This window comes from Sparus aurata, chromosome 1 (genome assembly GCF_900880675.1).
Source record: "Sparus aurata chromosome 1, fSpaAur1.1, whole genome shotgun sequence".
Lineage (NCBI taxonomy): Eukaryota > Metazoa > Chordata > Actinopteri > Spariformes > Sparidae > Sparus > Sparus aurata.
In genome coordinates, this window is record NC_044187.1 from 14,276,834 (window position 1) to 14,304,214 (window position 27,381).

The 27,381-nt window shown below is 44.1% G+C and overlaps 1 protein-coding gene across 2 annotated transcripts in view; it reads right to left on the bottom strand.

The window, feature by feature from the left end:
* hhip (hedgehog interacting protein) overlaps positions 1-22,624 on the bottom strand; it is a 35,675-nt gene extending 13,051 nt beyond the window's left edge. The window contains exons 1-9 of one of the 2 annotated variants that reach the window (XM_030428865.1): positions 21,687-22,624; positions 17,455-17,647; positions 12,146-12,293; positions 10,549-10,750; positions 3,922-4,073; positions 2,413-2,586; positions 2,144-2,287; positions 1,823-1,941; positions 430-553 (exon numbers count right to left, since the gene is read on the bottom strand). In XM_030428865.1, the coding sequence (XP_030284725.1) occupies positions 430-553; positions 1,823-1,941; positions 2,144-2,287; positions 2,413-2,586; positions 3,922-4,073; positions 10,549-10,750; positions 12,146-12,293; positions 17,455-17,647; positions 21,687-21,956 (1,526 nt within the window). In that variant the 5' untranslated portion in view covers positions 21,957-22,624. Of the gene's footprint in view, positions 1-429; positions 554-1,822; positions 1,942-2,143; positions 2,288-2,412; positions 2,587-3,921; positions 4,074-10,548; positions 10,751-12,145; positions 12,294-17,454; positions 17,648-21,014; positions 21,110-21,686 lie in introns of those variants that run through there. The other variant, XM_030428874.1, reaches the window with a different exon arrangement.
* Positions 22,625-27,381: the final 4,757 nt, after the last annotated feature.

Consider the following 27,381-nt stretch of genomic DNA (forward strand, 5'->3'; position numbering starts at 1 on the left):
ACATCAGCAAAGTGGGATAAATTACAAACCAAAGAAAAGTGTGTGTGAACAGCACAGGGCAGGATGTCTAATCTCAGTTTACACTGAATGGGCCATGCTGTAGTGGTGACAGTAACATGAAACTTGTTTTCCCCCATGTGGAAGGAACTTTGTTGTTTACTTTGGCACATAACGCAAGGTGCATCGTGTGCCAACGCAAGGGACAAATTGTCAGTGTGAGAACAGACGAAGAGTTATGTTCATCCACATAACAGTGAAGATGTTTCTCCCAGCTCATACATCAACAGGGGTAAAGCCGCTACACTATCCTTCAAATAAGAATGTCAGTCATCAAGTCCGCGGGGAGTCGATCGAGATCTCAACATGTGGCAGCGTCATTTTTCAGTTTGATTAAGATCAGAAGTGCTTAAAGTCCTTTGTCATGCTTACCCATTTTTATCTCCAAACACATAACTGCCATAAAGTCTTCTAGACTGGCAGCCTCTGTAGATGAAGCCTCCCACGGGTGATGCTCCTCCACTGGACTGCAGGTCATACACAGAGGGCTCATTTTCTAATGGAGGAGAAAAGGAGGCAAAGGTCTGATTTAGCCACCGCTGCCTGCGTGCATCACCAGTAAACAATCAGTCAACATTCACAAATTCAATCGTCATCCTTCAGCTGTTCTAATCTATTGAGTTATTCAATTAATTGTTACAATTCGTGCTTTGGGATGAGTTCCATTTTGTTTGGGCTGAACGATTAATCATGTTTGCTTAATTCTGTCTATTAGATATATAATAGCACTGTGGTTCCTGTTAGGGAAACCCGCTTCCATGAGAAAAAAAGAGTGAATCCTGATTGAAGTTGGACAGCGATATATTGGAATTTTCTTTGGCAGACACTCCAGACTTTAATGTGTCTTTATCAAAACTTGAAGAGAATGCATTAATCTTTTATTCATAAGTGTAGTGTTGAGGCAACATGGCATGTTTTCTGGATTACAGTTGTCTTGGCAAAGGGAAATATGAATGGAGGTTTGCTGCCTTTAAAAATTTATGATCCGAGACTCGGTGTGCTCATTTCCAAGCTGCAATCACTTTAGAGGTTGGCTAAAGTGGCTAAATCAGGCGCGTGGCCAGGCGAGAGCTGGTCTGTGACAAGAACTGGCACTTTGAATTGGAGTGAGAGATAGAAGGTCGAAGGATTAATTTGTGTTGCCAAAGCATCACCAGTCCAATGCAGTTTGGAACAATTCAGTCATTTGTTTTGTTGTGAGCAGAAGAAAGCCGAGCATTGTCAAGGTGCTGCTGTTATTGATTATTTTCTCAATGTGAGAAGAACTAGGCCCCTCTCAGCTTGTTTTCAACAATGTCAAACCACCATCTCGACGGTTATTGTTGTTGACAGCTATAAATCTTACTTGTGGAAACAACTTCACATTCACTTGGCAAATCTGCACTCCACAAGGGATGAGTCTTTGTAGGCCACATCATTTTTACATTTAACCTTCACTGTCTTCTCCGCTCGCCCTGGTGTGTTTTCTGAACTCGTTGCCAAAACACCCTGGTCTTACAAAATGTAAGACATTCGTAAAAACAGATGTAATCTTCAGCAGAATAAATATGAAAGGTGATCCAAGAGGTTAAGGTATTTTCATGTCTTTCTCCAGACGTAATGCCATCGAACATAACTCGGGCAAAGGTTCTGATTAGGTTTTTTTTTACTTATTTTTTTTTATCAAGGGCTCTATTAACATTGCAAAACAGCGAACGCCTTCCAAAGTTCAAAAAGGTAAATATTTCGAACATCTTTGGAACTTCTCATGGAAACTGAAGCTCACCATAATCTTTCCCCTTCGTAATCTCCAGTATTCTTCCCGCTGATGCATTTTTGCCACTGGCATCCGTGCAGAGGATCAGGAAACTCCCATTGTCCATCTGAAGCCGATCCACTGCACACCTAAAGTGAGGAATACCAGATGAGTTCAGGAGAAACAGAAATAATGTCTCGCCAGCAGCCAACTACAATATGGTAAACTGGTATAAGAACAAAGCAAATGGGAAGAAAATTGCATCATCTTTTTAAGTTTGAGCGAGTGGAGTTTTGAGCAGGGGATGTCTCCTGCCAGGAACGTCTCCTCAAGTTCTTCAGTATCACTCACCTGCCTGGGTCATGTAATCCATGGGCAAAGATTTCAGGTGGCTGGTTGGTGCTGTTGAAGTAAGGGTTGTTCCGCGGTATGGAATAAGGCGATGTGCAGCAGTCCGTGTCCACATCCACCCTCAGGACGGACCCTGTGAAATCACTGCATTCAAACACACAAACAAAATACACCTTCACGATGGTAGGAGCTAGGAGAGGATTCAATCTTGGGACACACATGCCAGCACTCGATCATTTGTTCAACTATTCTAGGACCTCTGATCTCACCTGAGTCCATCCATCTCCTCCATGTCATCCAGGGTGATCATGCCGTCACCGAGGATGATGTGCAACAGGCCGTCGGGGCTGAAGAGAAGCTGGCCGCCGAGGTGCTTCCTGTGCAGCTCTGCCACTTCCATCAGGACCCTCACAGTCCGGGTGTCAACCTGGTTTGGGTTTTTTCTAAAGGACACATAACATTTTTTATACCTACATGCTTCCCTGGAGTCTCATATGTATATATATTTTTTAGAGTATACATCGTATTAAGGTATTGGTCGTGGTGTTGATTTATTTTGACATATGCTGCATAAGACACGATTTTGTAAATGAGTGTGTACTCTGATTGTCTCCAATTACTTAGGAGTATAATTGCGTTGGTGGCTGAAGTTATACATGGATAAGAAACGCTGAATGTCGACAAGCCAAACGAAATTCCACATTAAAATGACCTTAAATTGTTTATTGTCTGGAGGCATTTAGTCTAAATCCAATGCATTGTCTCATTCAGACGAAGACAGTGGGTGGAGATGAAACACAGACTTCAAAATGTTTCACAATTTTCTGGTGCAAAGTGAAGATTTGGCTTCACAGTATCAGCAACAAATATTTCATGATGTGCTATTTTGGGTAGTCCTGCAATTTTTAAAAAGCAGCTTGCCAAAGACAAAAAAAAAAAAAAAAAAAAAAAGACTCTCTTACACAACCATCAAATACTTTAACCGTCATTTCTCTATTGGACCCTCAAATTAAGGACTATACGCCGCAGTCACCGAGACTGCACGCCAGGACTATAATTAAGATTAGATCATTAAGTCAAACATACAACTGTGATTATGCAGATTAAAATGTTACACTTAAACACAGTCGTGAGAGAAGATCGTTGTCTTAATCACAGGTGTGTGATTAAGAATGTTGCAAATGAACGCCCGATCACGTACTCAGCAGAACATAGCAGGCATCAGGTGGGACGTTTGACCTACTTTTCTAAATCCCCACGAGACAAAAATACTTAATTTTTTAATTGCACCTTTAGAAGAATTACACTGCGCACCCTTGAAGCTTTTCGTACTTACTGCGGTTGCAACGGTCTCTGTAAATTAAAAAAGTGTCGAGTCAGTATTGTTAGACACTTTTTTTTTATCCTCCGGGGTTTAAGGATCAGGACTTTTTCACAACATCCAATAGGTTTCAATTTTGTCCTTTTCTAACACTTATTAGCTTAGCATTTTTACAAATCTCCATCATGTGGAAATAAACTGAGATCACGTACCGACAAGCAGATTGTGGGAACGTTCACCAACTGTTATACATCTACTTCTTCAATGTTCATGCTTTGAAATATCTAAGGGTAAATACGCAGATGTTCAGGTTATATTGATCCTCATTTGGTAACGGATGAGTCGGTGTAATATATTGCGTGTAGACTGTGAGGCAGCTCAGGTTTTTGGCTTTCCTTTCAGACACCGATTGACCCATATTTAAAAAGGTAGATTCGGCACACACTTCTCCCATTACCTCGAAACGGTGTATTCAACCACACGGAGAATGTGGTCGTGCGGTCCGATGGCCCAGCGCTCTTGGTTGGTGGTGTAGGAGACGTAGAGCTTGCCATTCTTCTTGTAATTGGGGTGGAATGCCAGGCTTAGCAGGCCCCTTTCATCTCCACCCTGCAGTCAGATGAGAAACACAAAAGATCCAGGAGTTAATTATGTCCCTCCTTGGCTTCTGCTCGGCTGTGTGGGGTTGGACTCACCCCCCCCCCCCCCCTCGGTCATCTTCATCATCACCAAGACCACTACATGCAACCCCTGCAACCCATCACTCCCCCCCCCCCAGCTCCTTTAATTCTCCAACCTCTCTAATCCCCCCCCCCTTTTTTTTTTATTTATCCATCGCATTCCCTTTCACACCCCCGCTATTCTCCCATTCTCTCTTTTTCTACCCTCGCCTGTTTCACTTCACACCTTCACCAACCCTCCTTGAATATACCATTACCAACCATTATAAAGCATTTGACTCTGGGTAGCGCTGCACCTCCTCTACAACCCCCCCGCCTTTCACCCAGTCTTCACCGCAGCCTGGTTATGTGCGCTCGTCCACAGGGTCGGGGGGCCCCTGTGACGCCCCGGCCCTCCCGGTGGCCTCCATTGTGCGGTGATTTGTGTGTGTAATCTATGGGGGATATCCGTGAATGCTACGCTGAGTGGCTGAAAGAATTTATTAGCTCACTCACAGTTCATAGAGAGCACAAAAGTGCAGAGTGCTTCAGCCCTTGCTTTTTGCTCCCCGTCCTCTCGCTCCTTCCCGGTTTACAAAGTCCATGCAAAATTCGAAGCTTGGGGTGGGGGTGGTTGGGGGGGGTTGGGGGGGCAGAGAGCTGCCAACTCCCACTGTCTTGGCAACATGTTTAGAAAACATCCAAATTGCTTGTGTAATATGTAAACCTTTGTCTCACCCCGGAGGCAGCTACATCAGTTGTCACTACCCTGGTGGTCCTCCCATCATAGTTAGCTGTAATAATCAGCTACAGTGTTTCATTCCCCAGGCAAGGCAAGCCAGGTCGGCCTTCTTCTTTTTTTTTTTTTTACGTTGTACTCTCCCTCACTATTTCTCCTTGACAAAAGAATGAACAGAATGCTACGCTAAGGTGTGAAGAATGTTTATAAAGTGGTCCCTGTGTGATTGTATCCCCCCTCTGAAACAGCTTGAATCTTTTGTCTTTCACTGAGAAATTTAAAATAATCTAAAAAAGTGGCAAAATGGAGCGTCATGCAGAGACGCAGTCCTACCCGTGGCATACAGGCGAGTATCTTGTCTTACAGTTACCGCAGCTGTCTCAATCTTAAGATATCGCTACACAAAATAGTAAAATAAAATAGGAATTCAGAAGGAGATATATGTCCCGGTTTGGACGTAAGTGGCAAGCTCTGGATAGGTGTAATCTTTGCCTGGGCCAAGGAACACACATCATAAATTGGTGTACTGGATCCCGTAGTTCTGTTTGGACTGCATTAGACCCGGCCTAGTCAAACACAGCAGTGACACAGGCCACATGCGAATGCAGAAGATATGACTCTTTGCAAAGGAATGTACTTGGAGTACCACTGAGCAACAACAGAGACCCACATGATAAGCCACAAGGGTTCAATCAATCTGAATATAAAGTGAAATGTTGTGAAAGTTGACAAATAAATCTCCACCCAAAAAGGCTGAGTTCCTCCGCAAAAAAATTTATGAGCACTACTAAACGTCAGATCATTGAAGTCAAATAAAAAAGGAGTTATGTGGGAGTGGATGCAGCACACTGTACAGCTGGATGTTAGTCGGACCAGAGGTGAACGCACTTTTGCCAAAGAATGTCAGAGAGTTGCATCTTGGGGATGGAAATTCTCGACCTCACCTTGAAAAATGCTCGATCCATATGTTGGATCCGGGGTGTGCAGTGAACCACATCCCGAAAATAAACTCACCATAGGGAGCGGGTCAAAGACCACAAAGCCAAAAGAGGTCTAGATCCGGAGCCAAAGGGGGACCACCAAGATACACAGCGGTTAAATGGGCTGAAATATTAGCTCCCTTGCTAATGACTAGCTCCCTCAGCAGCAGGCGAACAGCAGCGCTGGCACCAGAGCCATAAGAAACAAACACCGCATTAGAAAAGCCGTTCACTGCGGAGCCAATCCAACGAGACAACTTGATTAAAAGAAGACGGAGTGCCAACCTGTGGCTCCTGGGCATTGATCACGGTAAAACTGCTGCCAGAGCCGCAGTAGGTAAGATACTCTTGGCACGGCTCAAAAGCTAATATACTGTACAAACAAGCTCATTTAGAGGACGTGCAAACTGTGGGTTTCACATGTTGTCAGCTGCAAAAGGGAATTTTCAGGTGGTTTGGGTTTTTACATCGCTGGTCTAAACTCTATACTTAGACTTAGGAATCTCGCTCTGCCTTGTGTCATAGCAGTGTTGTAGTACTCGAGGTCGGAAATCGGCAGAATTTTTTTACTCTCAGTCACAGGAGGACTCTTTTATTTCGAGACGAGTCGAGACCACAACTGCGGGGATGGTACTGAACACCAACTCCAAGACAGTGAACGCAGGAGACGGGAGGAGAAGCTGTGGCTGTCTGGGAGGAAGCGTCAGCCAAATCTTCTGTTATGAAATTTTGGCTACCTAAAACCACAAGGAGTACATCTGCAAAACAGCGTCGGAAAAGAAAAACACACAGCAGCATTTGAATCCTACAACGTTAACTCTTACCAATGGGCACGTGCAGAGGAAGCATAAAGAAAGGTACGCGCAAGTGAAGCTAGCTAGGTCTTGTCTCGTTCTCGACGCCCCGTGGTCTCGTTCACAAACTCTTTACCTCCGCATAAATAGTAATTAATGGTAATTCACCCTTGTAACTTCTCAACACCGGATGTTAATGCCGCTGATTACGAAGCCTGCCATCTCCAAACCCCGTTCAAATTTATTCAAATGACTCCGCGGTGTCAACTTGAAACACATTCCCTCCATTTTTCCCTTGAACATCTTTTTTATGACTGCCGTCATTCTTCCACAGCCAGGCAGGGGGTTCTGATTGAATCTCTCATGAGGAATTATCTCTTCATTTTTCACAAACACCTGCCTCTGCATTCCTCGTTTCCCTCCAATTCTCCTCTCTGGGGGGCTCCGGCTTTGGCACTGTCAAAGTGTTGGCGTCGTTCCACAGAAAGCTGGGAAAGTGAGGTGCAGGGACGAGGAGCGGTTGTTATCTCACATCTCACGGTGCATTACATGGAATGCCGGTCCCGTCTGAGCGGCAGGAGGCAGCGACACACACACACACACACATACAAATACACACACACAACGCTTACAATTTTCCATTTCTGCAAAGGGGGCAGCTGTCTTTGAGTACGAGTGACGCACGTGTTAGCTCATGCATTGTTACCCCCCCCGAAACCTTTTGATCCTTCCTCATCGGCTCGTGGGGCATTCCTCCACCAAAAGACATTCCACATGAGTTGATTGGAGCAAAACAATGTCTATGCCCTTCACTCAAAGGCTACCTGATGCATCTGCACTCACACCTCCCTCCCTCCCTCCCTCACACAGACGCTTCCTGGTAGTATTCTCTGCTTTTCTCTCGTGCAAGTGAGAAATCTAATCTCCCACTGCAACTCCTCCACCTGTTGATACATAAATCCTGACAAGCGCACAGCAATCCCATGATACATTAATCCTCCCACCAACCAAGAATAAGATATCATCCATCATCCGGGCCATAAAGCTCATAGAATAGACTCTTTTTTTTTTTCTTTTTTTTTTGTCTAACTGCTTTACTTGTTAACATTCATCTTTCACTAGAAGGCATCCCACTGTTCGAGGATAATTGTGAGATCAGTATGAGTTTGACCCTGCCTTTTGCTTCTAGTCAGAGTAAATAGTGAGGATGAGGCCACTTGTTTGAGTGTGTGTGTGAGAGCAGCCCCGAGCCTCCGATGGCCGCTGAGAATACAGCAGCTGTCAGCGGAGCAGGGACAGAAAGAATAACATGCTGTGACTTATTTGTTTTAACAGTGAAATATTTTATTGCAGCCTCCCTCGCCCCCCGTTACACAGGCTAATGCATGTCAGTGGACTGTCAGGCTCTGGGTTGCTGTTCACAGATGTCTTCATTTATAAAACTCACTGTCACTAACACACACACACACACACACCACTCTCAACTGCCCTTTCTGAAGTTGTGCTCAATTGTAGTTGTTCTTACGTTAAATTGTATCATATTTTTTTTTATTATTTTACTTCTCTATAAAGCAAAGAGTCACTGCTGTCTAGGGCTGCAAAATATGGTGAAAGAACAATATTGTGATTATTTTGACATGATTTGATGGACGATTAAACGGAATGATCATTTTTCGCATCACAATTTAAATTTTCACTGGAATCGCTGTTAAAATCTTGATGATGTGGCTGTTATATACTTGCTGTGCAGAATGAAAACGGAGGTGCTACTGTGTCCTCAAAAATGTTGGGTGGCTCAGTTTATCCTTAAATTGGCTATTGACACAGGAAAAGATAAAAAAAAAAGTTCCATTTTGTTGAAAGATTGCCAGAGCTGAAAGGGGGGGAGCGACCAGAGTGACAGGGTAGGCTACAGAAGCTAGGCGTACGTCGGAGATGATTGCGTCATGAGCACATTGACCATGTTTCGCTTCCTGAAGTGGAAGACAAATATCCCAAATTACGGGTTTAAATCTGCAAGTGTCCGAGTCAAAAAACAGCTACATGCACCAGTTCCTTACCACATCCTGTAACAGGGCCCTGTCCAATCAGGAAGGTTTGTCCACAATTCACCATAATGCTAGAGGTGTGTGAATGCGAGCTAATTGTGGAGAGACCACTGTGATGATGACATGGGTAGTGTGTGGGTGAATGTGTGTGTGTGTGTGTGTGTGTGTGTGTGTGTGTGTGTGTGGTAGGTGGGTGATTGGGGGCCTTCTGGAGTATAGAGATTGAATTTCAGGAGAAGAACACCCACAGCGCAGCTAGGAGCCCACACCACCACAGCACAGCATTGTTTCTGTGCAGTTCAGCTTAATTGGCACCGGGGGGATCCATGGAAGGAGGGGGATACAAGGCCAGAAGGAAGCACAGAACATTACAATCAAAGCATGCGCATGGAGCTGATGATAAACCCGTTATCTGCCGTGTCTCCTGGGGGCCTGGGTTCCTCTCTCTGTATAAAGGCACCTTCATCCTGTTGATGCTGCCAGTAAACACCTTAGCCCTCCCCTGGTTCTGTTCACCCTGTGTGGCTGGGAGCCCGTTCTGGCAGCTAACATCACAGAATAGGACTCCTGGGGTCTGCGGGGGATCGAGCCACGTCTAATTGTCATAATGATCACTTTATCCACAACCAGTTTGGATTGAATGATGATAAGGAGGCACAGCAGAGCGGTGACAGTATCCCGTAGGGGGCAGTTGCATATTCAATTGCTCTGCTCTGTTTGACTCCTTATAAGCAAAGGGTCTTGTCAGTGGAGGAGCTGGAGGCATGCATGATAGATAAACTTCCTGTCTGGGAGTGTGTGCCCCCACAAACATCCCAGCTTCCCCATCTCGTGCGATCCAAACAATTCCTGAACAATTCTCAAAATTCAAAAATGTGAGATGCATTAAGGATTACGGATAAAAAAACAAAAACAAGTATCCGGACATGGGAGACATTACTCTGAAGATAAGTGTCTTTGCAAATGAGATGGAGAAATTTTAAAAACAACAGCGGAGCTCGTATTACAAACAATATATGTCTAAGTCTTGCGATACTTCAGATGTCACAAGCACCATCCCACAACACACAAATTGTTGAAAATGGTTGAAAACATGCCTGCACCATGACGCAACGAACATAACAATATCCTGTCTGCAAAAAAGTTTTATTGATGTGCATCTTAATTTCTTTTTTCCCGACCCGCTTGCGTATACTTTCCTCAGACAAGACGCAGAGCCAAACAGAAGTAGAACACGTGTTGACTTGCCCCGCGACACCCCGACATCCCATCACGGCAGCAAGCAACAAGATACCACAGACATCTGATAAAAACAAAGTTGATAAAGATTGCTGACAAGGTTACAAGAGTTGTTTAACTACCGTTCCAATCACCATGTGGGGCATTGAGCACAGCATTGGATTCATCACCATGTGGGATATTACAACCCTTATAGAAACAATATGGGAGAGATTATGAAAGCCATTAACCCATCTTGTGAGAATTGGCAGAAAATTAGCAGTGAGCACAATGTGTGCTGTATGTACAGTTAATTAGCAGATAATAGTGTAATGATTAGCCCCGATCACATTTGATGAATGACTGCTTGTTTGGTGTAATTATATAATTAAATGCTAATAGTGAGCAGGCACCACTTTCAAGGGATTTATCTTGGCCGGAGACGTTCCTCACACGTTTACATAGGTGCAAACTGTTGTGTTGGAAAGAAGTGTGTTAAAGCTCTACCACATTACTCCCATACTCTGGAACTGTAGCAAGCAATATTTCATACTCCATTAGCCAAGTTCCTGTTCCCGTTTGCATCTGTGTTGCCTCTGCAATCCTTCCAACACTGTTAGCACTTTGAAGGCAAGCTCACTCCTACCTTCAGGCCACTCTGCACCAGCTTGTGGATGTCCAGGAAAGGCTCCTTGATTAGCTCCAGGTCATGGTTGAGTATCCTGACAATCCCCTCCCTCTCCAGGACAAAGAGCCGCTGGGATCCATCCCCACAGTGCACCACGGCCACCGGCTGCCTGAGACCACTCAACACCTCCTGGGCGCAGTAGCAGTTGTGTTTGTGTTTCCTGGGCAACAGGGGAGATACAAAAGGTCAGAGGCTGATGGTGGCGGTGAATAATCCAGTTAGTGGGTAGAGGGGGCGTGATAAAGTATTTAAACTATTTGGAGGGAAGCATGAAATAATCAGCAATAAGACATAGACAATAGTTTCACATAAAAAAAAATCATTGACATTAACATGTATTTAGCGGACAATTGTGTATGTGAATGCTTTACTTCAACTTTCATTATACAATTTTAAGCAAGAGACACAATTAAAGGTGCAGCAGAAATCCAGTCTTATCACTCCTACCAGCATCTCGTAAGTGTAACAACTACTGTGCGGTATGAAGACTTTCTGTTGTATGACTCCTTCTACAGCCATCTGAGGCAGCAGGGACACAGTGATTTCAATCTGCAGTCTCTGATTTCAGCAACAAAGTCAGACTTCATACCCCACATCCACCAGCTCTCTTGATCAAAGCTTACGCAAAGTTACGGTCATCATCAGTGTTGCAAATCACGATATTCTAAAGATGCAGTGGACACATATCTGAGTCAAAGCCATAACATATCAGAGCTTCTACATCACTTAACTCCCTCACAGCCATCTTTCCCCACTAATCCCCTCTCTTTGTTTCTACTTAATTCAAAAACACCACTAACGCTGTACGTCACTGGCCATGAAAATACCACAAAGTGTACCACCACTCCCTGGGAGCATTTCACGAGGAACAGAGGAGCATTTGAGCTTCACAGCTTGATTCCCCAAAACAAAGGCAATAATGTCAGCCAACAACTGTAACTTCATTTTGGACCGTTCTCCCGGCCTCTAACGTAAGAGAGTCCTGCTCACTGTCATTTATCTGCTAACTATCAGAGGATAAGGAGCAGGAGCGACAAATGAGCCCCCAAAGTTATTTGACTGAATGTTGGTTGCTGTTATTCAGGTGCACATGCTGCTTGGCCTTCTTGCCTCAGGGAAAACAGAGATGAAAGGCATCCCCCCATGGACAAAAGGGCAAAGCCCTCTGTGATGTACAGACCTTTGCAGTGAGGGAGGCAACCAGAATGACGCAGGATAAGCATTTTCATTATGTGAGCAAAGCTGAGCAAATGCAGTCTGGACAAACTTTAGGATTAGAGGAGAGATGGCATAGCATTTCTGTCTGAGAGTATGGTCCATGTCAAAAAGGACTAGTGAACCCAGAACATGTGACCAAGGCTACGCCTGTTTCAATTACAACATAAAAATCACAGCTGAATGTCATGAATCTGAAGCTCTAATGAAGCCTGAGAAGAAAAGTTCAGTTGGCTGAACCACATTAGGAAGAAGCCAAGGCTCATTCAAAACGCTATGTACATCTTCCATAATGTCATTCAAACGGATGAAAAACCATGGTAAAAGTCAAGCTACAAACCTGGTGCTGATATCTTCAATTTTTTCATCTCCCAAGTAGTTGGAGTCTTGCCCTTGTGGTTGCCTTCGTTGAAAATCTGGAAAGCACAGACTGGCATCTCTCCTCCCATAGTATTGGCAGAACTCATCCACATCGGCTTGGAACAGTTCTAGCAAACATAACAGATGCAGAGAGAAAGTCAAGCACTTACTGTAGTTACTCCACGACTTCATATACTGCTTTCATGTAGACGTCTAAACAATGCGTTTTGCTTCTTAAATTTTGTGTGCGCACACTTACGCACACTAGTGCTGTAATGTATGTGGCTTTACCGTATATGTATACATGCATGAGTATGTGCAAGACAAGACATAAAAGTAAGAGAGAAAGAGGGAGAGGATGTGATGTACTCATGTGCTGGGGAGGGTTGGAGTTATGCTTGATGAGCCAAACCAAATCCTGGCTAGACCGGGCTGAAATGAACAAGTGAAGAGAAGCTGGGCCAAACCAAATGGATCACAGATTAGACAGAGTTCTGCAGTGAAGTACGCCTCCTACACAGAGCAAAAAGGCTGCATTCTCAATTTAAGTTTACGCTGGTAATTTTTTGATTTGAAGAATAATGTTTTATGCACAAGCCTTAATGAATTACTATGGAAAAGGACTGGGTGCTGTCTGATGAGCAGCACAGTAATCAATGATGATAAAGAATTTGAAATACACCCAATACAAGATCAGGTGTGATTGAAGTATTATTCTCTCTACCGTACAAAAATATCTACCGTCAGCTGGCTTATTGGTGATTTAGGGTTGGCTAGTGTTGTTTAGTGGCATCCCCAAATTAGTGCTCTTGAGAAAGATGTTATACCAAGAAGAAAATTACACATGTTACCCTAGAATATAAACTCAACAGTCAGTTTTGAAAGGACTTTGAAAGATCAAAAGCAAGGGGAGTCTTCTGTACGATTACTCAAAGTATTGAACTCAATATCTTGTTGAAAATCTTGTCTAACCTCAGTGTTTTGATAACAAAAAATCTGTTGCCAGACATTCTTTTTAAAATTCAGATTAACAACACATGCAAAGAAAAAACTTGCATGCATCTACTATCACAGACACTGACCTCTCAAATAAAGTTATATTCAGCTCATCCAGCTGTTGAGGAAGCTCTGCACACACAACCTTAACATAACCCGACACAATCCCAACCAAACTATCAACAAAATACACTACACTGCTTATCAGGGAAAAAAAGAAACAATTGGTCAAACACTGAAGCAGAAACTGGGAAAGCACACTAAAGTAAAACGGTACACAATATCACACCTCCTACTGTCGCCTATAAAACTCAGCACGTCGAAAGATTTGTCCCCGTACAAAACTGTGTACAAATGTTCAGTGAATTAATTTCCTCTGTCGTTTATTCCTGCAGTTCTCGGGGAGGACCTAAGCACTTGTTTTTCCTTTCAAACAGGTGTGATGGTTTTGTATTAGTGGGCAACACATGGTCACAGCAGGAGAAATGAAACAATCAACCTATTAAATATGGCATGTAATACCAGATAAACACATTTTTTTTCAGGTAGAGAGATATTCTTGGCTTGCACTTCAAAACAAAGCGGGGATGTCCATGACATGCTTAGGGAGTTGTCTGACGGCAACTTTCGGCCCACAAATCTGGCAGTAATTTTTTTGTTCCCTTTCGATTTGCTTTCAGATTCCATCCCAATGCTTCTATTACTAGATATCGGTGCAGATTTGGTCACCATATATCACTGTATTCTAATAGAGAAACCGGTAAATCAATTTACCACCTCTGGCCTGGCTCACGAATGGTTCCAGTCTGATTAAAATGATGGAATACCTCAGGGCTCTGTTTGTGGCCTTCTGCGTTTCTCTTAAAGTTCACCTTTTGGCCAAATCACAGGCAGTAATGGAATGGATTTCAACTGTTACGCTGATGACACCCAGCTGTGTGTGCCTGTAAAAGATGATCGCACCCGAATGATTTACTTCGAGGCCTGCATGTCAGCTGTGAGTAACTGGATGTCACATCATTTCCAGCTCCTAAATACTGATAACATTAGCATGCTGGGCACTGATCCCGCTAGACAACAGTTCAATCCTGTAACTCTTACTTGAGCCGATCAGACAGTCTGACTCTGTTGAGGCCCTTAAATCTTCCAGTTGTTTTTTTTTTTTTTATTACTCAGCTTAAATTAATCTATCAAGCTGAGAACTTAATGTCCATGTCCCTCTGATGTTTGTTATCCACTATCCTTTTTTGTGAATAAAATTGAGTTGACTCGATTTTGTGATTGTATTCTTCTAATCTACCTTGCGGATTAAAAGGTTAAACTATCATATTCCTTATTTCCCCGGCCTGCTAGTTTACCCAAAAGGTTTCAGGGCAAGGGCAAAAAGTGATCTGCATGAAGTCACACACATCTACGCTTCCAGCCTGAGCAGTCACAACATTATTCCCAGCAAAAAGCAAAGTGTGCAGTTGGTCTCAGAGGCCCTTCGCGACCTAAAAACAATCTTGCCAATATTGTTTCCTTTAGGCAAACCCTCCGAGGACGGAGGAGAACAAATACACCAGTGATAAAAACACAAACAGGACTCTCCCTGTCCCTCCTTTCATCTCCCTCTCCTGCCACACACCGACCACAAGCGCTGACCGCACCAAATACTGGAGGTGATAGGATATCCCCTGAAACATCTAAACACAACATGAAGATCAAACACGTAGAAACACACTCACACACACGGAGTCCTGGCGATACCACCCACCCACTTGTGTCTGCAGTTATCTTAACCATGCTGGTTGCGGACCTCAGCTGCAGGGCGAGGGGGGATGAGTGAAGAGGGGAGGAAGTTAGAAGGGAAGAGGAGTACGGGGAAGGTGGGAGGCATCCAGGCAGAAGTGAGAGTCAAGGCAGTAAATGTCTTTATGGAGAAATGGGGGCTAAGTACACGGCCTAATCAAGGGCCGGTAGGAAATTTCATGGGAGAGAGATGACAGTTATGGATGCTGTAAAGGCTACTGTTTCATTTTAATACCTTCGCAAAACTTAAGGACGTATCATATTGTCTGGTCATGTGTGTGGGTATATTCGCTGTTACCGCCCCGCATAAAACAATTCAAGTTGTCAAAAAAGTTGGATTAAATATTTTTAAAATACCAGCAGTGTTTGTCAAAGCAATGCAGTTAGCTGGAAGCATCAGCATTCGATCTAATTCATCTTTTGTTTCGTAGTAGGTTGTGAGTTTTTGTTGTAAGACATTTCAAATCTGGAAATGATTGAAAAAAAGAATGAACTAAGTAAAAGAGAAGAGGAAGCGCATACGAGAGAAATAAGACGAGAGAGAAAGAGAGAGAGAAAAGGGGGATAGAGAAGGAGGGAGGGAAAGAGAGAGAGAGAGAAAGCAAGAGACAGAACTCTGTCCATATTCCCGGCTCCCTAGCGCTAAAGTTATACTTCCATCTGGTTATCTTCCAAGGCAACCTGGGTGGCCCACCCCAAGTACTTGACATCTTGATGCACTTCAGCAGTTTTACATACACACAACCTTTGTAGAAAAATAAATGTGTCATTCGTCACCACATATGCTGATCTGTGGAGGGCTGGGGGGGGGGGGGGGGAAGCGAGCGGGGAGGAGCGCAACGGTGAACGCAGGGAGGGGGGATTCTTGTCTGGATTCCTCTCCTGTGCTTTTTTGGTTTGACTCTCTGAGCCCATATGTCTGTCATCTCGTGTGCAGGTAATATACCTCCAGACAAGTCCTCTTCTTCGCCCCTGGCTCTACGCTCTGCGGAGCCCCAGTCGCCAACCTCAATCGTAGTTCAAGTGTTGTACAAGATACGCCAGCAGGCCATTAGATGCAGACGAGGATGGACCCAGATGGAATGTATGTGTTTGATATTTGACTTGAGCTGCGGCGTATCATGTGGGTGGGTTGCAGACAAGTGTGTTTGAAACTGTTCTCTGTTTGCAAATCTCAGCAGATCTAATCAGTTTGTGGCGACAGAGATTGGAAGAAGACTTGGCTGGAGGAGTAAAGACAGTCAAAAAGTGTTTGATCATGTTTGGTATGCACTCTGAAGGCACAGGTACCTGTGATCTTGCATCCCTTCAAAGGAAATTCTTCTGAAGACCAAATGCTTTCAGGGGGCAAAAAGGGTTCCTATCATTTAGCAGCACCGTATCCACGAGGAAAACTGTTGCATCAATGAGTTTTTCCCCTGTTCTGTGGATTTGGCCATCTTGTAGTAGAGCTCACAATCAGAGCCGACAGAGGCCGGCAAAGACACACTTGAAATATGTTTAGATTTATGTGAGCTTACTACTCAAATGAAAACATCCTGGTGGCAGAGCATGACACAGAGGATTTTGAGTGACAGTTTATGTCTGGGGAAGGCAAGGTGCCGGGCAGTCATGTCTAGACCACAGCTAGGGTGCTTATGCATCCCGAATACAGAATCAACCCCTTGGAGTCGAGTCTGGTGAGCAGAATCCAGGAACGGGTCATAAAATAGTTCATTTTGTTCCAGCCCTGTTTTCTGGTACACTGGTCAGGCTGAACTTGTTTTTGTCAGTCCATGTGAGATATTTGTTTTCACACCCACCTTCGCGAATCACATACTTTCCATTCACATGTCAGGAAATGCCTTCAAATCTGTGTATTGTTACAACGTCTTCAAAAAGTAGTTTTTTTGTAAATGTAAAATAAACTTGTGTGATCACAACAAACCAAACACAGACAAGAGAACAAAACATTATGCAGCAACGTAATAGTATTGTGATACACTAATATAACATTGCTCTGCTGTTTCTGAGACCAAATGTGCAAGATCAGTCTGCAGACTAATCAGCAAACTGCTGTATATACTGCGTGCGGCAAGTCATTTTGGTGATGCATTAAAGTGCAACAGTAAAGAAAGGAGGGAGGCTGCGAGCGAGCAAACGGGTGAGACAAGCTCAGCAACAAATGGAGGTGAGGTCAGATGAGGTAAGAGCTGGATAAATAAATATTCACAGACCAGACTACTGACGCACCACTTCTTGCATAAGTCCAAAAATCTGCCAGTTCTACATGTGCAGCCCGAGTCTCAATGAGAAATGAGGCCTGCTGTGAATTTTAATCCATCACAATCACACGTGTCAGTTTTGCTTTCAAAATGTACGGGAGACTGAACTGAGCGAGCTAAACACATGCGTACATCACCTGCTCTCTTCATGTGTTTGCTTGCGTATCACCAGGTAACCACACACACGCGGGCTGTAATTCAAGTCACACTCACGGTCATTATTATCTGCGTAAATTACCTGGTATGTGCCCCCTGCAGGTGTAGTAGAACTCGCGGCAGAAGTCCTGGCAGAGCCGCGGCAGGTCTGGCTCCCTGTGTGGCATCTTATCCATGTCCAGGGAGTGGAACAACACCTGGGCATTGGGGGAGCAGCGAGCACACTTGATCTCCTCCAGGAGACGTCCACATTCTGTGTTGTTGGTGGAGAAAATCTGGAGACCACACGCAACAAGAGCCAATGATTAAAAATGGTGGGCTGTAAACTTTTACGTCTTGCTTCACTTTGCACTGGCGAGCCACCTTGTAGTTTAGGATAAGCTGGACGCTTGGTGATATAAAATCGTAAACATTGCGCTACGGAGCAGGGGAAAGTTTAGACTGTGGGGTGCATTTTTAAATCTTCGTTATCGTAAATTCTTGACGGCTTAAGACACTGTCTGAAATTATCAACAACTAACTACGCAAGATGATTTGTTGGCACATGATCTCAGTGGGTCCAGACTGCCTTTTTAAGGCAAATATTAGCCCGTAAAAGTTTTTAAGAAACTTTTGTTTCCTTACTTTCTTAGATGTACATACATCACCCCATGTAATGCGTAAAATTGAGAAAATGGAAAGTGGTTTCGATTAAATGTTTAAATCATTCCTATAATAAAACACAGACGTGTATAAGAACTTTCCAGCCCTCAACAGACCTTCGCGTTAAACAAACCTAAATTAGACAATCTTACCCCAGTTACCACACGCAAAGTCAGTGATCTCTACTTCACACAAGTGCTCTGAAGCTACAACCCACTTACAAGTTAAAACTGTATGTTAACATCTTCCTCCCATATGACACAGTGGGATACTCTGTCAACAGCATGAAGCAATACAAGATGTCAGAAATCCATTACCTCGCATGCCATATCATGCGTTAAACGCCATTGTCATCATGGAGCGTGTTTATATTCTACATGATGTGCAGATCTGACATGTGGTTAGTTTGGATAGTTATTGTTCAGGCTGGTATTGTGCTGACAAAGCTTGGCCACACAGTAATTTCCTTTTTTCTTTTTTTTTTGCTTCCCAAAGCATCATCTGTAGAATGAAGAATGAAGAGGGAGACAGACGGTCACTCGCATAGTGTGAAAGTCTGCAGCATCTCCGCCGCGATCTGCATGAACGTTCACACCGCTCACGCTGCAAAGACACTCCAAATTCTCTCTGGCGACGGTGGTATAGCCTCTTTCCTCATCTCCCCACAGAAAACCATATCTTTTTGTTTACAATCTCGTGTACTCCAACTGAAATGGGAATCTTAAAGCTGCATTACACCGGTGTTTTTTTTTTCACATTTCTATCCCGTCCTCACAAAATGTTCTGTGACATCCAGCCTTTCCGAGAACAATTTGTTAAACACTGAGGTTGGAACACCCTGTCTGTTTGGAGAAATAAACACAGAAATAATCTCATTCACTGCCTACTTACCCAAGTTCATAAACAGTTAAAGTCAAATTACAATTCCCATGTCTGACAGACAGATCTCGGGGGCATGAAGTGAATGAAGTTAAATAAGGGCCTCAAAGCCTGACTTTTGGGTCATTACGCAAAAAGTACACAAAGAGTTAATCCAAAAGAAATTAGCAGGATTATTTACATAACAAATTAGCAGTAATAAAACACAATGTAATCTGTTTTAGGTCAAGAGCCGTGCTGCTTGGGCAGTCAGGCAGGCAGGCAGGCAGGCAGGCTGGTAGTGCTTTGCTCTGTGTGAGGTCCATGTGTAAACACCAATTTAGAGATAGACAGGCACATCATTCCCACTCTGGTATCAACAAATTAGCAGTCTGTCGAAGTCAATTAGACCGGCAGACCCAAGGCCAACATATGGATGCCTTACACTTCGCACGGACTGCAGAACAAACTGCAACGGAGGGGAAAGATTTTTTTCTGTTCAGTTATTCAGAGCCGTGTTTACACAACAGGTGGCAGAACGTCTGGCATAAACCTTGACGGCCTACCTGAAAAAAAAATTTAATGTTCGGCAGATCTCTTGCTGCAAAGGGCGGCGCAGACGAGCTGAGGAGGGGAAATAAATCCTAGCCTGTTTGAGAACCCTGATCTGAATCCCCCTTTTGTTCTATATATTATCTAATTTCCTAATTGACGTTTTCCCCAAAAAGGGAGCTCCAGGCTGGCTATGACCCTGTATGTGTGGTGTGTTCCTCTGTCTCCGTGCCCTGTTCACTCATGCCATGTAGTATTGTGGGCATGCCTGCCCTCCTGCTCTAAATTGCCCATTGATTCTGTGTGCCATGGGCTGGCACGAGGTCCACGGAGAGTAGCATTTGTGTGCTCTCAGCCATGCCCTGTGTCCATATGTTGCTGGGACGGGCTCCAAAGTTGCCATCATCCAAACCAGAACAAGTGGACCTTTGTTTGTTGTCTTTTGCTGAATCTCGGCGCGTACGTTCCTCAAAACCAGGGAGAAAAATGGCAATGAGGCTCAGCTGTTGCACTTTCGCTGAGGACACACCAAAGCGGGTCAAGAACGGAGCCATAATAAGCAAACACAGCGCTACAATAGCTAAGAAAATAAAATTGTCATTAACGTATCCCCCCGGCTATTTTGGACGTTTACATTTGGCCCTGTAAAAAGTTGGCGTCCCACCAGGTTGCGACGCGCGGCTTCGTATGGGAGAACAGCTGTTCCGGGATTACTTCTTTCAACGATAGCATCAGCACAATGGCTTGTGCCAATGAAATTGCCGGAACAAACATGTTAATACACAATGCCACTCTTGGAGAGAAAAAGAAGAGAAAAAAAATCACTTGTCTCCAGTGATACATATGGTCGGAGACCCCAAGAGAGCCCTGATGTAGTCAACACTGGGCTTCAAGGAAACACTCTGTCCACTGGGGATAGGTGTTAGTAGGTTGGCTGGGGGGGTGTATAGTGAAGGACACACACCTCCTCTCACAGGCATTAACACTTGGACGGGGCTGATGATTTGAGGAGGGGGGGGGTTGATGTTCTCCAGCTTCTCCCATTAGCGAAACCAACAAACACAATGGTGTTGTTGTTATTCTTTTGCCATAATCAGAAAGGGCTCCGTGTGTGGGCAGTGTAGTGGGGAGGAGGAGAAGTCGAGTTCGTCCTATTCACCCCCCCACCCCCCTCTTATTTGCATGACTTGAGCAAATTAAATGATGCAATATGGCTTTTTGTCGCAACACAAAGTGAGATACCACCCAGCCACTGAATGATTCGAGGAGTGGTTTACATGAGAATGGCCCGGTGAGGATCCATCGGAATCCGCTACAAGTTTGGCGCATACAGTCGCCTTTTTCTTTCCTCCCCCCGCCATTCTCGCACGGGAACAGAGCTGAAAAATTACATTACGACACGTTTTTTGGTTTTTACACCACTTCGGTCGATACCATAACGGACAGGAGTGCTGCGTAAAAAAAAAAAAAAAAAAAAAGAGCGAGTGCGCGGCACGTTCGTAGAACTTTCCCCCCACCAAAGGAAACGTCAGGCGAACACATTCCTGTGCGTAAACGCTGCGAACAAATGGCTGTTAGACGAACTCCTACCTTGTCGGATAACACAAACAGTTGAACAGTTTTTATCTAGTATCCCCCCTCCCCATGTTTTTTTTTTTCTCTGCTGACAGTTGTGGCGAGAAGTAACGTAAAACGTCCGACTGATTACCATGGTAACGCCGAAGCGCAATGGACGGCGGAATTTGCACCAGATTGCGTAAAAGCAGGAAAAACCCGGTAAACAAACGGAAACGTCACACACACACACACACACACACACACACACCCGAAACCGTGGAAATTGACGCCAGTTCAGACAGATGCGCGTGAAATAAACACATGAGCCCACAGATGAGAGCCTTTAGGAGCTACTTACAGAATTATAAGAACATAAACCATCACAAAATAACAGTAAGGTGGCTCAACGTGAGACGTTATGGGACATTAATGGGGATTTTTCAAGTCTTAGCTTATAGGTAACATAAAAACACACAATGTATGGTAAGCCCTCCTGACATCATGTATCACAAACGCGTTAAATGCCTCTGTAGGAGTATGACCCAGGGCAATTTCCCCCCCAGATTTCAGCGGCAGAATGACAATATACCCGGTCTGTAAACGCATCTCCTGAGGGCGTCTTAGCAGTAAAAAACAAAACAAAACAAACCCTCAGTCCCTTAATTCGCAGTGAAAACGCAACGTGGTGGCCGGACGTTAACCTACCCTGGCATCCCTGCGGTGCAGGATCTGATAGGCGGCTCTCCTGGTGGGACAGCAGGACACACGGGGGTACAACCTGTGGCAAACTTCTCCGCTGCTGCTGCCGTCAAGCAACACTTTTCGCTCCCTTTTCTTCAGCCGCTTGGGCAAGCTTCCGTCGTAACATCTTCTCCGCCTGGGGCTGAGTTCTCCCCTCTCGCCGAATTTTGCGTCTCCACATTCCCACACGTTGACCGCGATGGCCAGGACGAGCACAAATTGCAAATGCTTCATAGTTCAAAAAATCATAAAAATCAACAAAAATATAGATGTTTTTTAAAAAATATATATAAAAAATAAGATATTCCCACTTTTTTTCCCTTTTTTTTTCAGAAGAGTGGGCTTAAACCTGCAATGTAATATAAACGTATATAGTTTTATTTTGGCAGTATTTTCTCCAAGCGGAAGCCAGTTACTACAAAAACAAAACCCCCAAATAAAGAAAAATCACAAATATGCAGTATGTCAGAGCAGGTGTCCTACATTTGATTCACTGCTGTGAAGCAGAAGAAGAATAAGAAGGGGAAAAAAAAGGTGTTTACAATAAATTAATAGTTGCTTCAGCTTATATAGCACAACTCAAGAAATAATAATAATAATAAAAAAAAAATAACAATAACACAATTTATCCTGATGAACACAAAAAAGTCAAAAACTTGCCCCCCACCACCACAAAAAAAAAAGAAAAAGAGAAAGGAAAAACACCGTGAACTGCAAAAAAGAGCCGTGTCGTTCCTTAAAGATGTAATTCCTTTTTTAGCACTGCACGGCGGTCTGTGCATGCACGGGGGTCACAGAAAAAAAAACACATAAGACATAAAAGTTGTCTCTCACTAAAGTCCTCAGACCGCTCACATGTTTTCCCGTGCTCTTTCCTCCTTCTTTTTAACCAGCGCGCGAGAAGAGGAGCGAGCACGGTGACGTATGACTTCGCGGGGGCGCGCGTGCGGCCACGGTCGCGTCCACGTCGAGGTAAACAGTTACCTGGTAGGAGCGGAGGACGGAGGGGTGGAGGGGTGGAGGGAGAAAGAGAGAAAGAGAGAGAGAGAGGGGGAGAGAGAGAGAGAGAGAGAGAGAGAGCGAGAGAGCAGGCTCGCCGTTCGGTGCTCGATCGACCGGAGGAGTGGAGGAACATGCACCGGTCGAGTCTCCCTCCGGGGCTCGAACGCGCGATGTAAACAACAAATATAAGCACTTTTAATTCGATCGGTGAATGACAACAGTCCTGAAAATGACTCATTATTTCCCTGGACTGTGCGAGCAGCCTATAGCTCGTCTCTTCTCCTGCCGCTGCAGGCACATTACCTCCATCTCCAAAACCATCTAAACCTCATTCTCTGCTTTTAATTTCTTTTTGGCAAACTTCAGATGTCTTTCATGTTCAGTAGTGGATCATAACTAAGTACAGATACCCCAAAACAGTCAATTAAGAAAAGATAATAAAACATGATGCCTCGTTTTGACTTAACGGTATATAAAGTAGTGTGTTTAAATTAGCTTCCCTTTGTTTATGCCTAATAGTGATAAAATATAGAATAACATAACCAACACATATCCATTTGCTTACACCCTGAGTACTACGGTGTTATGCTTGATATTAACATTTTTTCTGATAAGATATGTGTACTTTTCCTCATTTGTGATTCTGAATGCATGATTTTTATGTTATACCGGCACGTTTACATAAGGTCTTACACCTCACTTGACTCATGTGCACGACCATTAAAGGAAAAGTCCACCCGAAAATGGAAGTTTTGTTGTCCACAAAACATTTCTGGAGCTTCACGGCAAAACAGTGCTGCAGCGTTCTCCTGAACATTGGAATAGGACTGGGACCTGTTTTGAAACATTCAAAACAACCAAAAATACAAACAAGAAAACGTTCCATACAGCTTGTCCAGTGTATTCCAATCCTATGGAAGCCCCAAGGTGCCAGATTTATTGGAGAAGATGTTATGTTCACCCTTTTAAAGATGAAATCTTTACTGTAGCTTCTACGCTACACACCCCACCCATCGAGGGTGTAAATACTGTCTTTTCAAATCAGTTTGGGGTCTCTGTGTTTTCAGTGAATTGGATTATGCCAGACAGGTTGTCTACATAATTATTTATTTCAGGTGTTTTTTTAAAAAAACAAGTCCCCGTCTATTTCAGTTGTTTAGGACAATGCTGCAAAGCCCCAGAAATGTTTTGTGGACTTCATAACCCCCCGCATCCAATCGGCCATGAGGGTACGTAGACAATTACTGAATTTCCATTTTTTTCAGTGAACTTGTCCTTTAATGCCATGCACATGAGCCCAGTCTTAAAAATATCTGACAAGTATTTCCATCACTTTTTTTTTCTTCCTGCTCTCGAATAACTGTGTTTAAGAGAAAGGCACGTGACATTTCTGCAAGACACTGACATTATGAGAAAGGAGAATATGTTACATCACGAACTGTGTCATGGGCGTTTGACTTTGTTTCTAAATGTGGTCTAAAAGGTTTATTCTGGTAGCCGCAGAATGAAGAACTGCATGTGTTAGGTAGTGGAAAATCAGCCACGACGGGAATCAATCGCTGTGACCTGGTGCCCGACAATTTGTTGCCGTGCTGGTGGTACATTCTGTGACTGCAAGGCATCTTAATTTGGCCCTTGATAATACCGAACCAAATGTGGGACAAATCCTCTTTCATTCCCCTCTTCGGAAAAGTCTCATGATAGCGATCCGAAAGGGAATGTCCAACCATGGCAATTACTGGAGAAACAACACCCACCCACCCCCTTTTTTTTTTTTTTTTGGATACACAGAGAATCTGAAATCAGTTACATTAGCGGCACCTGTTCTTACTTGGGGGTCTCCGGCACTCACCAGAGCCCCAGCTCAGCTTATCTACAGGAATCTGGAGCGGGAGGAATCCAGGAGGGGTTGGTTTGATTGTGGGCAATTATGGAAATGACTGTGTGTGCTATGAAGCCGTGGCAGACCATGCCAGATATGACCCCCCACCCTCTGCATTCTTTACGTTACCCAACCGGAGACATTTCAGGACCAAGTATAGCCAAAGCGCTACTGCGGTATTCTGGATGTAAAGGAGGGATGGAACGTCGAGCGAACGGAGAGAGGGAATCTGCCACCACCACCACCACCACCAGCACTAGAGCTCCTTGCAGAGAAAAAAGAATATAACTGCATTGTCGAGCAGCGTGAAAACATGTGGGATGCAGCTGTGGAGCAGAGAAGAGTACATCTGTTGGGAGAGATAGACCATTAGAGAGAATCACAGTTCGACAGACCGCAGTTCTGAGCTGACAGAGTCCTCGTGAAGCACAGGCTCAGAGCACACACACACACACACACACACACACACACACACACACACACACACACACACACGTGCATACACATGAAGAATAAGCAAACAGCCATATAAAGTGTCTTCTATTGCAACACTTGCTCTCCACATTTTGGTTTTATTACAGTTATTGCGTCACATGTCAGGTGCAGAGGTGGAGCTCACTTTGCTGTAATTGTCTGATGAAGATCGTGCTTGAAACGCATTATCTAGATAAATAAATATTAACACAACAATTCCCTGAAAAGGTATCACCTGCTTGGCTCCTTTTATTTCTGCAGGGTCAGTCGGGGAATTCTCATCCACTCAGCGTCTGACCCTGAGCGAGGATATCCCAGAGGATGATGGTTAGGTTTGCGTGTGACCACATAAGGATCAACAACATGAGTCTGGAGCTCTGCAAGCTCTCATTGCCGCCTCCACTGTTTCCCCCGACCGAGGTGATGTTGAAAGTTTACCCTGTTCTCTCCGTCCGTTCTGCTGCTGCATTGTTTGCTTCATAAGTCAGCGTCGTAATCACGAGCATACACAACAGGGCCGATGACAGAACTCCATTTGTGCCTTTTCAATTTTTCCATTCCAGGCTGGCGAAACCACAAGCTCACACCTCATAGTTCATAAGTCCACCTCAAGTTGTCTCCGCATGTTGTTAGAGGTGGCCAACACTTAGCTGCGAGTCCGGCATAATTCATCTGTGGAGCCACGGAAGGAAGGGCTTTAAGCCATTATTTGACACAGTAATAATCTACAACCATGAACACGGTGGAGCATCTTTTACAAATAACTGTACAAATTTGAATCATACTATTGTAAACTCTTGTCATGTTGCTACGATTTTAACATGTTCAAAACAAAAATAGACCTCTGTCTTTGACAATTCTGTTTTGTTTTGTTTTGTTTTGTTTTGTATCATCTACAGATGGTTATTTGTTGGCCACCATTGTGGTCCAGACTGAAATATCTCAACAATAATTTTAAGGATTTAAATTCAAGTTCCCATGTGGCACTCACCCTCGGGTGCATACCGAAAAGCCCAGTTTGCTCTGATTGGTCAGTTCACACAAGTCTGAGCAGGTACATACCACCTCTGTTTCCACATCAGCTCTGCTGGTGTTTTTGCAGTCGTTATATGCGCTCAGCCTGATGCTGATGCTGGAGGAAGTTTCGCAGTCCGCAAAACATTTCTGGAGCTTCAAATCAAAACATTGTTGAAGTAGATGGCTGTGAGATTCCAAATTGATTTGTAAACACAATATTTACACCCACCTCGTGCTCCCACTTCAGTGCGGATTTAGCCCTGCAGCTTCTATAAAGATTTCTGTTTGGAGTTTGATTCTTAAAGCAACCTTATGTACAAATTGGTATTTTGCGTGATTTGTGGCCCCAAACCAGAAAACCAGAAACGTCTTCTCAATCTCATGCATTGTGATCCTGCCCTCTCACCGAAGTAACATAGCGCTGGAACAACAGATACAAGGGGACCCTTTAACAAGATACTGTACCATCAAAATGATGTTGAAGATGTTATTTTTAAAGATGAAATTATTACATAATGTTGCTTTAGACCTTTTTAATCCTGCGTTGTGTATCCCCCTCTACCACAGAATCTGAGCGCTGTTCATGCAAGTAGCATTGTGGGGTCAAAGTATCCAAATTCTTCTAACAGCCCAGTTTTACGGTGCAGAAAATCACATTACGTTATGGCATTTTTCTCGACTCTACAACTAACATGAAATCATTAACGTCAGCCCGCTGCAAGCAGCCATTCAACTATGTGTGTACTTTTCTTCCACGGCCTCCATCCCTCACCTTGCAGCACACAGCAGCATTGTGTTACTCTCACACCTTCTTTAATGGCCCAGCTTTGGCAATCGCAAGCCCTAAGGCATACAGAGCTCGGAAAGTGTTCACAATGTCATTAATAGTCCTGACAACAGCTTAATGAGCCTCTGCCATCTGTTTATGAAAGCTTCAGGGAAAAGCGAGCGAGAAACAAGAAAATCAGATCCAGTAGCGATTTCCAGCTGTGCGAGCGCGTCTGATTTCCACTTGAACATTTCTAAACACATGAGGACATTTTAAGTGTAGTGACTTATGCAGCGTCATCCACTGTGAGTCAGTGACTGAGCCTGGGCTGTCTGCCCGGTATCAACAGCCTCTAAATCACTGGCTTCAACCATCGGACCACACTACCTCGCCTTTAGCTTCCTCGCCCCTCCTTCCTCTGTACCACCCTGGAGTGTCCTTAGGCCTTGTTTGGCTAAAGTATACACATGGCATGAGTAACTGAAGCCACCCAGGGCTCCCTAGCGCGATGGCAC